Source organism: Convolutriloba macropyga, chromosome 3, assembly GCF_964194025.1.
Source record: "Convolutriloba macropyga chromosome 3, txConMacr16.3, whole genome shotgun sequence".
In the NCBI taxonomy this organism is placed as follows: domain Eukaryota; kingdom Metazoa; phylum Xenacoelomorpha; order Acoela; family Convolutidae; genus Convolutriloba; species Convolutriloba macropyga.
The window spans coordinates 1,967,161-1,981,276 of NC_134470.1; the positions used below are offsets into that span (position 1 = coordinate 1,967,161).

Genomic DNA, 14,116 nt, shown 5'->3' on the forward strand with positions numbered 1-14,116 from the left:
ATCTAAAACGGTCATGAAATCCAGTTCATTTTAATTTTCAAGCAGATTATAACCACTGGATCCAGGTCACTCATGTTTTAAATTTCAAAACGAAACCATTGTTTCCACTTTCAAGTTTTTTGACGTCTGTCGGCCATTTTGCATCTTTATCAAAAGCAGGAGTTTCAAGGAGGTTATTGTATCAAAGCTAGCAGATTGCCAGACAACAGCTGCAATAACTTCGTAGATCGACAGTAAACAGATGACTGAAAAAAGTCTCTTTTTTATTCATTGCTGAGATGTCAATCAGTACAACTTATTGCTGCTTCTATTAGCTGATCTCAAATTACATAAGCGAATGAACAACACAAAACTAGCACTTTTATGACTAAAAAATGACGTCAAGGACGCAATTTGCTCAAAATTGCATGAATGAATGAATGACCGATAACCAGATTTAAAGAAACATATGATCGTAACAAAAAATCTTGACGACAAAATACCAAGAGATGGCCTATAATAGCCCGCTGCTGATAGTCAAACGATTCTGAAAAATTTCCAAATTAACAGATTAAACATTCATTTACATTCAAGCATAGATTTATAGATTCAATTCAAGTAAACGCGTAAGAAACAGCACATGTTTCAGTTTGATAAATAATTACGAGAACTTGTCAATTAAATTCTTGAATAGGCCACAATCGAAAAAAACCTATTCATACCTTTTCACACAAAATATCTCTTTGTTTACTCAAATAAACTCAGCAGAGTCACAAGCTTTATAGTTTGTTGGAACAAAGTGTAGTACGAACAGACTCGCACGAGCCATCCGGTTCGAATTTAACCAAAAGTTACAAAATAGCGTTGCCGCTTATTTTATTTAACCTTTAGTGCTATAGGGTGCTAATTAGCTCACGCCATTGAGTTTAGCTGTTTGCAACTCAATAAGAGGAACGAAGGGAACACAAAAATTGGCAAAAAACAGGGGCATGAAGAAGAAAAATGAGATTTGAGTATGTAAACCTCCGACAATCAGAATTGGTAACTCAAAAAAAGAATACAAAAGCATAATACAATGGCTATTCAGTAAGCAATATGTTCTTCAGTATGCATATGAACTAAAAAAAGTTAAGGAAATTCAGTCTTTTTTAAAGAAACAACAAAAATGATATTCGATTATTAAACTTCACATCATTGAGAATGAGCAACTTATCGACTAGATTTCTCACTTACAGTCGGTTTCAATATTGTGGCGAAGCTAATAAACAATCAGTTGCCCAGTGGACAGTCAAAACTGACATCACTTCGCTTTTAGTTGGGAAAATTGTCCTAAAATATTTTTAGTCAGTATTCCTAAACTTCAAGAGGAAATACAAAAACATCTCACCTCACTGGCAACGTCAAACACATGGCACCAACCCTCACAGCTAAGCGTCACTAGAAAGTTCTAGAACAAAATACAGGGACAGAATTAGTTAGCTCTATGGACCATTTTGTGATAACCAGTCGCCAGTCTTACCTTGCCCTCATTTAACACGTCACCAATGCCAATACACACTATCTAAACAGAACAGATACCTGGTTAAGTAAAAAAAAATAGCTCTCAAAAAAACTTTTTCAGATTTGCATTTTCAAAGTATATCACATGTGAAGATGTGAGTTGAACTGAAGAAAATTATCTGATTAACCAAGATTGATTAATGCGACATCTAACTAAGGCATTCGTTTCAAATGTTCCGTGTATTTACATCATCTATAATTTGACTGTTGTTGCTTCTCGCAATTCATTGGTTAATAAAAGGATCAATTTTCAGCAACTTGGCTGAACTTTTCCCCTGCATTTACCTAGACATTTTTCAGGCTGTAGCCTCAGATTATATAGTTCTGTAAACAGCGGCGATATTTTTGTTACCGTTCATTTGAACATAACGCCATATCCTAACTATTTTTAATTCAGTTTTGTACTTTTACCCCGCTTCTTTGAACAACACACATCTTATCACCATATGATTTTAACCCTCTATCATGTTCACCCTGCAAATCAGCAGGCGGCATTGCAAGCATGTTTTTCATATTTAAGAGGATAATTTAATCCCAAGTTCGATTGTGAAAGATTCATATCAAATGCCGCTGAGGTATTCCCATGACCCCGCAAGTAATGGCCAAATTATTTTATAGTACAAATGTTAGTAGTACCAATAAACATAGCTGGCAGATTGCCAGCAAATGGCCACAATAGCTTCGTAGATCTGCAGTCTCAAATAAAGATAGTAAAAAAGAAACAGACCAAAAGGAAATTTCTTTTTATTAAATTCAGAGATGTTACATTTTGACTAAGAATCTGTTTAAAATATTGCTGCTTTTAATAGGCACTCTCAAGTAATCTTCAATTAGAGTGAAACGCACTCACTTAGCCTTATCTCTTTGAATTAAACTAAAAAATCAATTTCAGAGTGAGGAAGTCATTTTTGAGAGTGAGGTAAGTAACGCGTGACCAAGAACTTAATCACGCCAATGAACGACAAACTCGCTCCAATAAGAGTGAAAAATGACGTCATGCATGCAATTCAGTTGAAATTGCATGAACGATTGAACAAAAAACAGATTTGAAGTGATTGTGACGTCATATGGTCATCACAAAAATCTTGACGAAAAAAAAAAGCATAGCAGGACAAGTCCTGACGTACAATTCAAAGAATTTTCAACGACTAAGACTGAGTGAACTCTCAAAACCATTTCTAAAAATCAGATAAAAAGCAGAAAATCTATGTCAAAATTGCCCATTGAGTGACCGAAAACATAATCACGATGAACAAAAATTTACATCATCTATAATTTGACTGTTGTTGCTTCTCGCAATTCATTGGTTAATAAAGGGATCAATTTTCAGCAACTTGGCTGAACTTTTCCCCTGCATTTACCTAGACATTTTTCAGGATGTAGCCTCAGATTATATAGTTCTGTAAACAGCGGCGATATTTTTGTTACCGTTCATTTGAACATAACGCCATATCCTAACTATTTTTAATTCAGTTTTGTACTTTTACCCCGCTTCTTTTAACAACACACATCTTATCACCATATGATTTTAACCCTCTATCATGTTCACCCTGCAAATCAGCAGGCGGCATTGCAAGCATGTTTCTCATATTTAAGAGGATAATTTAATCCCAAGTTCGATTGTGCAAGATTCATATCAAATGCCGCTGAGGTATTCCCATGACCACGCGAGTAATGGCCAAATTATTTTATAGTACAAATGTTAGTAGTACCAATAAACATAGCTGGCAGATTGCCAGCAAATGGCCACGATAGCTTCGTAGATCTGCAGTCTCAAATAAAGATAAAAAAGAAACAGACCAAAAGGAAATTTCTTTTTATTAAATTCAGAGATGTTACATTTTGACTAGGAATCTGTTTAAATTATTGCTGCTTTTAATAGGCACTCTCAAGTAATCTTCAATTAGAGTGACACGCACTCACTTAGCCTTATCTCTTTGAATTAAAGTAAAAAATCAATTTCAGAGTGAGGAAGTCATTTTTGAGAGTGAGGTAAGTAACGCGTGACCAAGAACTTAATCACGCCAATGAACGACAAACTCGCTCCAACAAGAGTGAAAAATGACGTCATGCATGCAATTCAGTTGAAATTGCATGAACGATTGAACAAAAAACAGATTTGAAGTGATTGTGACGTCATATGGTCATCACAAAAATCTTGACGAAAAAAAAAGCATAGCAGGACAAGTCCTGACGTACAATTCAAAGAATTTGCAACGACTAAGACTGAGTGAACTCTCAAAACCATTTCTAAAAATCAGATAAAAAGCAGAAAATCTATGTCAAAATTGCCCATTGAGTGACCGAAAACATAATCAGGATGAACAAAAATTTCCAATAAGAGTGACAAATGATGTCACGCACGCAATTCAGTAGATATGGCATCAAATAGTGAACAAAAAGCAGATTTGAAGTGATTTTCACGTCATGTAGTGACAAAAGTCTTGACGAGGAAACAAAAAAAACATAGCAGCACAAGTCCTGTCGTACAATTCAAAGAACTTCAATTGACTAAACATAAAACTAGAACTAGAACGGACTGTGAGTGAATTCGGAAAACCATTGCTAAAGAAATCAGATGAAAAAATTTTAAAAAAGCAGAAAATCAATGTCAAAATGTCGCATGTGAACAAAAAACCACTAGCGAGAAATAGAAACCTGGTTAAAACAAAAAAATTAGGCCTAGAATGAACTATGAACGGATTGGGAAAAATTCGATCCGAAAAATCGAAAAAAACAGTAAAAGTTAAAGTGAAATTGACCCATGGGAAATAAAATCCACTAGCGAGACAGCGAGCTTTCGTTCAAACACCGTTGTCTTACTCTACTTTCAAATTCGAGCAGAAAAATTTCACGCTACAAAACGCTCGCTTTTCCGCTCCACTTCCTGTATCGTCGAAAAAATCATGAAAATGTGTGAACATATCTTTACAAAAAGATAGCACCCCAATACAATTCCAATTCTTTAAATTGTAAAAAAAACAAGAAGGTCTATAATAGCCCAAGCTATCGCAGTGCGGCTATTAATAGAGGTTTACAATCGGGGCGGAATGATAGAGGTTGAACAAATAGGGGTGGAAAAGTGGTACACAGTTAATTTACCGGCTTTTCGAACAACATTCCCTTAGCTATAACAAATTTTACATTTTGCAAAGCACCCTCCCTCCCAAGCCCTCACTTACCGATCCCAGATTGGTTGCCTTTTTCCATGGCTGTTTACAAAGGTGTATGTATACGAAAAGATCACAAGGACATTGCCCACTGAGTGACCGAAAACATAATCACGATGAACAAAAAACTCCAATAAGAGTGACAAATGACGTCACGCACGCAATACAGTAGATATGGCATCGACGAGTGAACAAAAAGCAGATTTGAAGTGATTTTCACGTCATGTAGTAACAAAAGTCTTGACGACGAAACAAAAAAACATAGCAGCACAAGTCCTGTCGTACAATTCAAAGAATTTCAATCGACTAAACAAAACGAGAACTAGAACGGACTGTGAGTGAACTCGGAAAACCATTGCTAAAGAAATCAGATAAAAAATTTTTAAAAAAAGCAGAAAATCAATGTCAAAATGTCGCATGTGAACAAAAAACCACTAGCGAGAAATGGAAACCTGGTTAAAACAAAAAAATTAGGCCTAGAATGAACTATGAACGGATTGGGATAACAGTTGAGAAAAAAATTCGATCCAAAAAAGAAAAAAAAACTAAAAATCAGCGAAATTACCGCATATGAACAAAAAACCGCCAGTGAGAAAGCAAATTTTGTTTGTACCATTTTCTCACAAGTTAAAAATTAGAAGGAAAAAAGTTCAGACCATAAAACCACCTGCTTTTTCGCTCCATTTCCTGTTTCGGCTTGACCAAAATCACTACTCCAATTTGACTACAAAAGTCATGAAAATGTGTGAATATATCTTAAAAAAAGACAGCGCTCCAATACAATTCAAATTCTTTGAATTGTAAAAAAAACAAGAGAAGGCCAATATTAGCCCCGAGAAGGCCAATATTAGCCCCAGCTATCGCATTGCGGCTATACACAGAGGATTTATTAGGCCACAAGACTTTTTGGGTTAGATTCGGACAGTCATTTTTATGAGACAAATAAGCTCTATACGTATAAAACCCTAATAGAGCTTTTTCAAAATAAATATTCGAAATCAAAAACTCGAAATCAGAGACTCGATTACTCAAGAATTAGGGCATATACGTTTGGCACCACTTATATGCACACTATTGATCTTTAACTCGCAAATGTACATAAATGATAGAGGTTGAACAAATACGGGTGAAAAATTGGTACACCGTTAATTTACCGGCATTTCGAACATCATTTACTTAGCTATAATTAATTTTACACTTTACAAAGCACCCTCCCTCTCCCGTCCTCACTGACCGATCCGAGATTGGATGCCTTTTTCCATGGTTGTTCACAGATGTGTTTGTATATGAACAGATCACCATGGACATTGCCCACTGCTAGTTCATAGTCCCCATGTGGGTCATTGTCCACATCTCCCAGGGCAAGGGCAAATGGCCACACACTGCTCCCACTGAACTAACAACACAAAATATTCCTTTTTCAACACTTTTCATTTTTTTCTGATCACAGTTGACGTCCAGAAGGATTCACAACCTTCAAACTTATAATTTATGAGTAGCGTGTCCCATAAAATGAAATAAACACATTTCAAAAAACACAGTCAACATTGTTCATTTGAATGCTCAATCTTTTTCTATAATCACAGACTGCGTCCAAAAGGATTCACAACCTTTAAACAGTTTTAGACCTTACAAAATTTTACAATTCTTTGATGTGCTATAAAGTTGAAATAAGCGAACGTTTCAAAAATCCTTAACGGAGTTCAAATTTCATATTTTGAAAAACCATGAATATTAAAATGACCAGATTGCCTTTCAACTGCATGGTTCGACGTTTTGACACGTGCGTCTGGGGGTTGCAAATAATATGCGCCCCCTAAACTGGGGGGGGGGGGGGTGGGGCACAAACGGAAAGATCCGACGTTTTTTTCCAACGTTCGCTGTAATCAAACTTATGGAAATTACTATAATTTGAGCCCTACCATCTCACTTTATTATGACTTCAATGCCATTTTTGACATTAATATTACAAGTTTTTAATGGCGTTAGAGTCTTTTAATGTAAATGTTCGCTTCAGAGTTTTATAGCTTGGATTGAATCAGTTTAAAAACAACACTCAATAACAACCAGTCGTAAATTTACTAAGAATCTTGAAACCACCCCAGGCTTTAAATTCTTCAGTCAGGGCAGTTTTAGTGCAAATCGGATCTTTTCCGTTAATGACACCCACCCACACGGCCCGCGACCCCCCTCACCCGCGACCCCCCTTTGTGAGTGCAGATCATTTACAACCACCAAGACCACGTGCGTTGAAATTAAGTCGCCGAGTTGTTGAGAGCTAAGCTCGAAATTGAATTCGTTTAAAATAGGGAACAACCTTATTGAAGTAAATTACCTCAAGAGTTCAGGACCGAGCTTCAAAACCCGGTGAGATTGTTCTTAATCACACCCCCCCCCTCCAACGTCGTACCGCCGGTAGCCCTTTAACAAAAAGCAGTCGAGTACTGCAACAGAAATAGCCACAACGGGGAGAACACTTCAGAGAAAATTTTTGTCCTAAAAATTTTTGTCCTAAAAAATCCTAGGCAAGACAACAACACGATCAAAAGTCTAGCTATCGAAAAAAACCTTCGATTCAGGAAAGCATTTCGTTTTTTTTTTACGATTTGCAATCCCCCGTATGATATAAATACAGTTTCGAATATGGGAAAAATGAATTACAATCTAAGAAAAACTAATGTGAACGATAGTGTTCGTCTGCGAATCCAGTCTCAAGATAATGCTAGCTCACGAGACATCATTGATGACTCTGACCCCATCAGTGATGCAAATACTGGTTTGACGCAAAACTTTCAAGACCTGAGTGTAAAAGAGCAATTCCACACAACAATAATCATACTTTTAATCCCCGACACTGTCAATAAACTCTATAAGGTGCAAGTGTTAGAAAACTCGGTGCATGAAACCAAAATTAGATATAGTGGTTGGGGCTCAGAGCACGACTCGTGGTTTAATGCGAAATCAATTTGGGCCTATTCGAAGCACAAACATAACTTGAAGAATCGCAAAAAAATAACAAAAGAAAGTTCAGATAAAATTGACCTACTCCTCGCGTCGTGTGAGCAAAACCAGCTTGATGATAATTTCTTTGAGAACGTTGAACAAACAATACTGAACGAGAACAAAAAACTGCCCTGTTTACAGACAATAGTTAGTTCACATGTTCCAACATGTCGTTTCGTTCCGGTCAAGTTTAGAACTAAGTGGTCACAACTGCTGACCAGCATCCTGGATGATTGTGCCACAACACCAGATGACGAACTAAATTGGCAGAAATTGTTTTCTGTTTCGAAGTGCATCTTGCGTGCGAGCAACCGAGGAGGTAAAAAGCACAAACGAAATCAGGATCAGCGGCTCTCCGATCGCATCGATCGATGGAATGCGGGTGAATATGCAAACCTTTGGACAGAAGCCTTGGCAATGAAACAAGCGAAGAAAAAATCCACAAACGGAATAGAAGAATTAGCCAGCAGAGCTAAAACTCTATGTATGCAAGGTCAATTTGGTCGCACCGCAATATAGAGCTACTCTGAAAGCACTAGAAGAGCTACATCCCAAAGAAGCGCCTCCAACTTTGCTCCAACCAGACAATGTTGCTTCAAGTGCGTATCAATTTAGCGATAAAATAGTTTTTGAACAATTGAAAACTTTCAGCAAACACACTGCAGCTGGTCCATCCAAGATGTATCAAGAGCATCTATTGCACGCAGTAGAGTGTACTGCTCCCGACCACTCTGAATCCGCCCTTAGAGCAATAACAAGGTTTGTAAATACAGGAAGCAGGGGTAAATTCCCTTCATTTGTTTCAAAAGCCCTCTGCAGCGCATCGCTCACCGCTCTATCCAAAAAGAAAGGAGTACGCCCAATAGCTGTCAGTGAAATCCTGAGGCGCCTTATTGCTAAATGTTTAGTGAAAGAAGCAAAATCAGAAGCAATTGAGTTGTTCGATTCCATACAGCTATGGGTTGGAGTCAGCGGAGGTGCGGAAGCAATTATCCACTCTACGAAAAGATCCTCAACGCTGACTCTAATGAAGGAGTGCTTCAGATTGATTTCCGAAATGCCTTCAATTCGGTTAAGAGTTCACACTTACTGCAAGCAGCATGCGATTTCATACCAGGTATTGCAGCCTTCACATATTTTTGCTACTCTAAGCATGTGCCACTACTGTATAATAACGCCAGTCTTTAAAGTGAATCGGGTGTTCAACAAGGAGATCCCCTGGGTCCACTTCTCTTTTCACTGACGTTGTGGCCTGTTATAGAAAAAATAAGAGACGCGGTTCCAAATCTTACCCAGCACACTTGGTATTTGGACGATGGTTTCGTTGCAGGTTCAGAAGATCAAATCCGAACTACGCTCGATATCTTAGCCAATGAAGGTCCAAAAAGGGGTCTGTATTTGAGGAAAGACAAGTGCGAACTCTGGTCAATCGTAAATCTACCCTCAGTTGATCGAGAAGTCACAAGAAATATGGGCAATGGTTTTGAAGTACTGGGTGCCGCAGTCGGATCACCAGAATTTGTTTCTTCTTGCCTGCAGAAACGTGTTCAGAAGGTTGTGTCGCTCTTGGAAAATTTGAGTTATCTGGATGATCCCCAATGTGCTCTCGGCATACTTCGTTATTGCCTAGGGACACCAAAGTTAGTCTACTCTCTACGCACTAACACACCGACAAGACATCTGATCGATGTTTTAAAAGTCTTCGATTCCAGCCAACGGGATGCGTTAGATCAAATAATAGGTACTGTCACCTGTGACAATGTGTGGATGCAGTCAACCTTGCCAATAAACATTTCTGGCCTCGGAGTGCGACAATCGCAAGAGCAATACAGAGCCGCATATGTGGGCTCAGTGTTAGCATCTGATGACTTGGTTCAGAAAATTACAAACCAGCGCGCGTCAGACAGTAGAGTTTTTAAGGAACTCTATGGAAGCCTTGAACCTTTCAACCTGAATTCCTACAAACAGAAGAAAATTCAAGCTTTAGATACTGAAAAGTTTTCTGAGCTGCTAAGAAATCAGTCGCCAAACAGAGAAAGCAAGACTGCAATCACTCTGTTTGCCTCATTCCGGCGCATGGCTTGCGGCACCTCCAGTTCCTGCCTTAGGTCTCGATCTGAGTCCCAGTGAATTTCAAATTAGTGTCAAATACAGACTAGGTATTGCAGTTTATGAAGATGAAAGAAACTGCCCTTACTGCAGGTCTGGGACCCTTGACATTTTTGGTGACCACGCCGTCATCTGTCCCGGAAGAGGGGATGCAATTTCTCGGCATGAAAGGATTCGTGACCGTTTTGCATCCGCTTGCTCAGCAGCTAACTTGTCCCCAGTTATCGAAAAACGGAACCTTATTGCAGGAAACGGTTCTCGCCCTGGCCACATATTTCTGCCTTCATGGAAATCAGGTCGTCCAGCTGCTCTAGACGTCACCGTAACTTCTCCACTGCAACCAAACATTATAAATCATGCGGCCGAGAAGTCTGGTTACGCGATTGAAGAAGCCGAAGAGCGAAAGTATGCAGAACACGAAACAAATTGCTCTGAGCAAGGAATTTTGTTTGTTCCTCTCGCTGTTGAGTCATTGGGTGGTCTGTCAGTTACTCTCAAGAAAGCGTTAAAGCGCATAGCTCTGTTAGCTGACAGCAGGAATTATCAGTCACAGGGACATGCTATTGCTGTTGATAGATTGGCTCAGTCGGTTTCCGTTGTGATTGTACGAGGATCGGCTACAATGTTGCTTGCACGAGTCTCGTAATCTCAGCTTTCGCAATATTTTTGGACAAATTCTATTGTGGGCAAACATTGTGATCTCCAAGAAGAGTGGAGTCTTTTGAGAAGTGTCGCCCAATGAGAGGGGACCTGCGTTTTTGTAAATATTGTCTCACCCAATGAGCGGGGAGAACATAAATAATTTTCAAGAGTTCAATGAAGACTGAAAGGAGAAGAATTCTGAAACTTAAGGAGAACAGGACTGATGTTATAGAGAGCGATTGAGAAGAATGAAGAATTCTTCAACCAAAAACACACTTATTTGAACCTTTAATGAGCAAAAACTTTTGATTCCGAATCAAAGTTTGATAACAAAGATTTGTATTAATTCACGATTCAAGGTTAAAAAAACCAAGAACACGTGCTATTCTTTTATAATTGCACGTTCTTTGTAACAAGGTATTGGGTGGAGGAGTAGAGTCAGTCAAGAAAAATGGGGCGGTTGAGCTTGCAATGTTACGGCTGGAATGATGCGGTGGAAGCGAGATGAGAGCCGAAGCCAAACTCTAAAGAACCTCGCTTCACAATGACTATCTCCTGAACAGTTCCGGTGATTCGCATACTTTAGTCGAATACTATTAAGGGGTAGGGCTCTAAGAGAGCTGCTCAGCCACTTAATGCCCTCCGGGTGTTACCTGTTGTACCGTTTTTCAGGACGAAAAGTGAAACGCTCAGACGAAAAAAAACTGGCACGAACAGTCGTGTAGTACGAAAAATAGCATAAAAGACCAGCAGGAATCACCTAAATGCTACAAACTTCGTTTGAGAAGAATTAAAAAAGTGACAATGAGGCCAGTTGAGAGCTCTAAACCCAAGTCCGACTTAGATTAACCGCATAACACAGTCTATTACAGAGCTACAATGACAGTAAATCACCTAGCAAATTTTGTGTAATATGGGTGTAAAGTTTTTTATTTCTGGGCGAGGTCTCAACGACAGATTTTTAGATCTGTTCAGTTTTGCTTTGATTGCACTCTTTTCTTTATACCTACCCAAAACGGGCTGAAAAGTGGGCCCAAAACCACAGTTGTCACGCTCATTTGAGCTCAAGTAATTCACATACGGGTTTCAAATGTAATACTCCCCATTATGATATCACATTCTCCTCGTATTCGTTGAACGTCATATATAAATGAATATAATTATCTGATTTTCACGTAATCGTATACCAAAATAAATTTCTGAAAATTAAAAAAATCGGGAAATCATTAAAACAAACGGCAGTCACGTTCCAACCTCATACTTTGGCTTGACGGTCTATTTGAGGAATTTTGCCGGCTATACCATTCAAAGTTCTGAGCGCTTGCTTACCCTGCATTCCATTATAAATCTCATCACACTGGAAGCTCAGATCAATGCAAAACAGAAGTCAAAATTCACGCGCAATTTTTATGCATGCTTTATGATCTGTGTTGCTATTCATACATGTGTTTCGCAAAAACATGCATAGAAAATTGAGGAGGTTATGGCGAATAACTTCTTCACTTTTGCATGTTTTTTATTTAAAGGGTGCACTGCAGTGAAGCAAAACCTGGCTTTGCTCACGTGCTTAGTTTATAGCGTGATCTTAAAATATCAGATACTTCCCCACTGATTCTTATCTTTTCAAAAGTTACTTCCTCCTTAATGATATCTGATATCCTGGTTATCGCACAAGCATCATATATGATGTCCCGCAATCAAAGAAAATGGATCTTTTCAACAATTGCCCCCCCCCCTTTTGCAAAAAGGGGGGGGGCTATTCTTGAATAGAATTTAAGCGAGTGATTTATTAACCAATCAGAGACGAGTAATAAGTATCCGTGTATGCTCATACTGTGTTAAACTGGATAGAATGAAATGCGCAATGCTAGGGCAATTAGCCGAATTGGAATACAAAGCGAAAAGAATTTCCGACTGGCGGGTCGGTGGGCGCGCTTCGCCGCGATAACGGACCCGCGATTTCCGGATTACATCCCACAGTGCGTGAGAGGCATGGCCGTGAACAGCGGTCCGCAATTGCGCTTAAACTCTTATTCGGCTATCTAAACTGTAGGCCACAGAAACAACGATGACTTCCTATTAATCATATTACGATCGTACTAATTAGGATATGAATGACATCATATATGATCCTTCCAGATTACTTAGAAGTGGGGGCCGTTCAAATGTACGACGTTTCAAATTGACGACACGAAAATTTGTTTAAACTGGACGACAAATGCATACATTCTCAATGTTAATCGTCGCTAAATATTGACATCTTGACTATTTTATCCATAATGTAGTCACAAGCATCCATGATGACTATGTTAAACAAGAAAAAGGGAGAAAATTATGCGAACAATTGCGGACACTGTCCATGGCCATGTCTCTCATGCGCTGTAGGATGTAATCCGGTAACAACGTGCCAGTTATCGGCGCACAGCGGCCCGAAGCGCGCCCACCGGGCCGTCAACTAGGACTAAATTATCAACGCATATTCAGATTTTGCATGTATATGAGATGTCAATTTGATGCAACATTTTGGTGTCGTCCATTTGAACGGCCCCCTTAGAAGTGGTAATACGGGTGATTGCAAAAGACTCTCCAAGATGAATGGTTATTTTTAAGATGATGGAATACGGAACGGTACGTTGAGATAAATTGAGTTTTTATTTATCTCAGTCGAACCGTAACCTTGGATTTTGGGCTCTTTTTTTCGCAATATAATACAATTTATGTACAACCAGAGGTGAAAGAAGCTATATACACAGTTATATACACAGTAAGAGAAGTTTTAGTTTAAAAAACTGAGTTTGAGAAGTTCCGATTAAGATTTAAAGTTCTATATAACTGTAGTAGAAGACTTCCTCTGCCTCGGATGCACTCAGCCATTTCAAGTACCATGGAGGACTTCTGCTGGCTGAACTTGACGTATACAAACGCTATTGGATCGTTTTCTTGGCTAGCCTCGTGGAAATTGTTTAAAATGAGTGTGATAGTTTCTTCAGGTAAGTATGATAAATTACAACAAAAAAAAATAAATTAAAATTGAATGGGAAAGCTTTAAATGCTCGATGGGCGTGGGTGGGATTCGAACCCACGCGTCTTGATGTTCTGTTTCTTCGAGGTGATAGTTCACTGCACTAAGTTGACTTATTTTTCTGCAAGATTTTCGTTTCAAAGCTTTGTTCTTTCAATGTTTAAGTCGTTGCAAGTTTAAAACGGAGATCGACAAACTGACTTGAACGGTTTCGAACCAAAGCTCCCAGTTGTGCTGTTTTTTTAGCGGTCCGCGCTAAGTGTCATGTATGATGTTAAAAAAAATTCAGCTTTCATTCAAATATGTTGCTGTCCGCTCGATTCAATTATAGATAGGGCTTAGATTGGTGTCCCTGATTTCAAATAGTCCTGCTTCGTTGTCGAGAAAGAAAAGATTGAGGAGGAAAAAAAGAACGATTATGATTAATGAAGAGAGGGAGAAACAGCATAAACAAAAGCGTTGTTTCTGACTGGAAAAACGCATTAACATAAAAGTGACAGAATTAAGAAATTGATCAATAAAAGTGCTACGCTAACCTAAACCATAAAACCACTGAAACCAAACCACGCGCAGCACAATAGTTAATGTTTTTGTTTAATCTCAAAGACGTTTTCCTTTTAAATCAGTGGAG

The 14,116-nt window shown here is 38.7% G+C and overlaps 1 protein-coding gene across 2 annotated transcripts in view; it reads right to left on the reverse strand.

The window, feature by feature from the left end:
• The window catches only part of LOC142335868 (KICSTOR complex protein ITFG2-like), a 408,175-nt gene that overhangs the window by 45,769 nt on the left and 348,290 nt on the right, over window positions 1–14,116 (reverse strand). For both annotated transcript variants that reach the window (XM_075384203.1, XM_075384201.1), the window contains exons 3-5: window positions 5,944–6,105; window positions 1,499–1,540; window positions 1,367–1,426 (exon numbers count right to left, since the gene is read on the reverse strand). In XM_075384203.1, coding sequence (XP_075240318.1) covers window positions 1,367–1,426; window positions 1,499–1,540; window positions 5,944–6,105 — 264 coding nt within the window. The remainder of the gene's footprint in view (window positions 1–1,366; window positions 1,427–1,498; window positions 1,541–5,943; window positions 6,106–14,116) is intronic.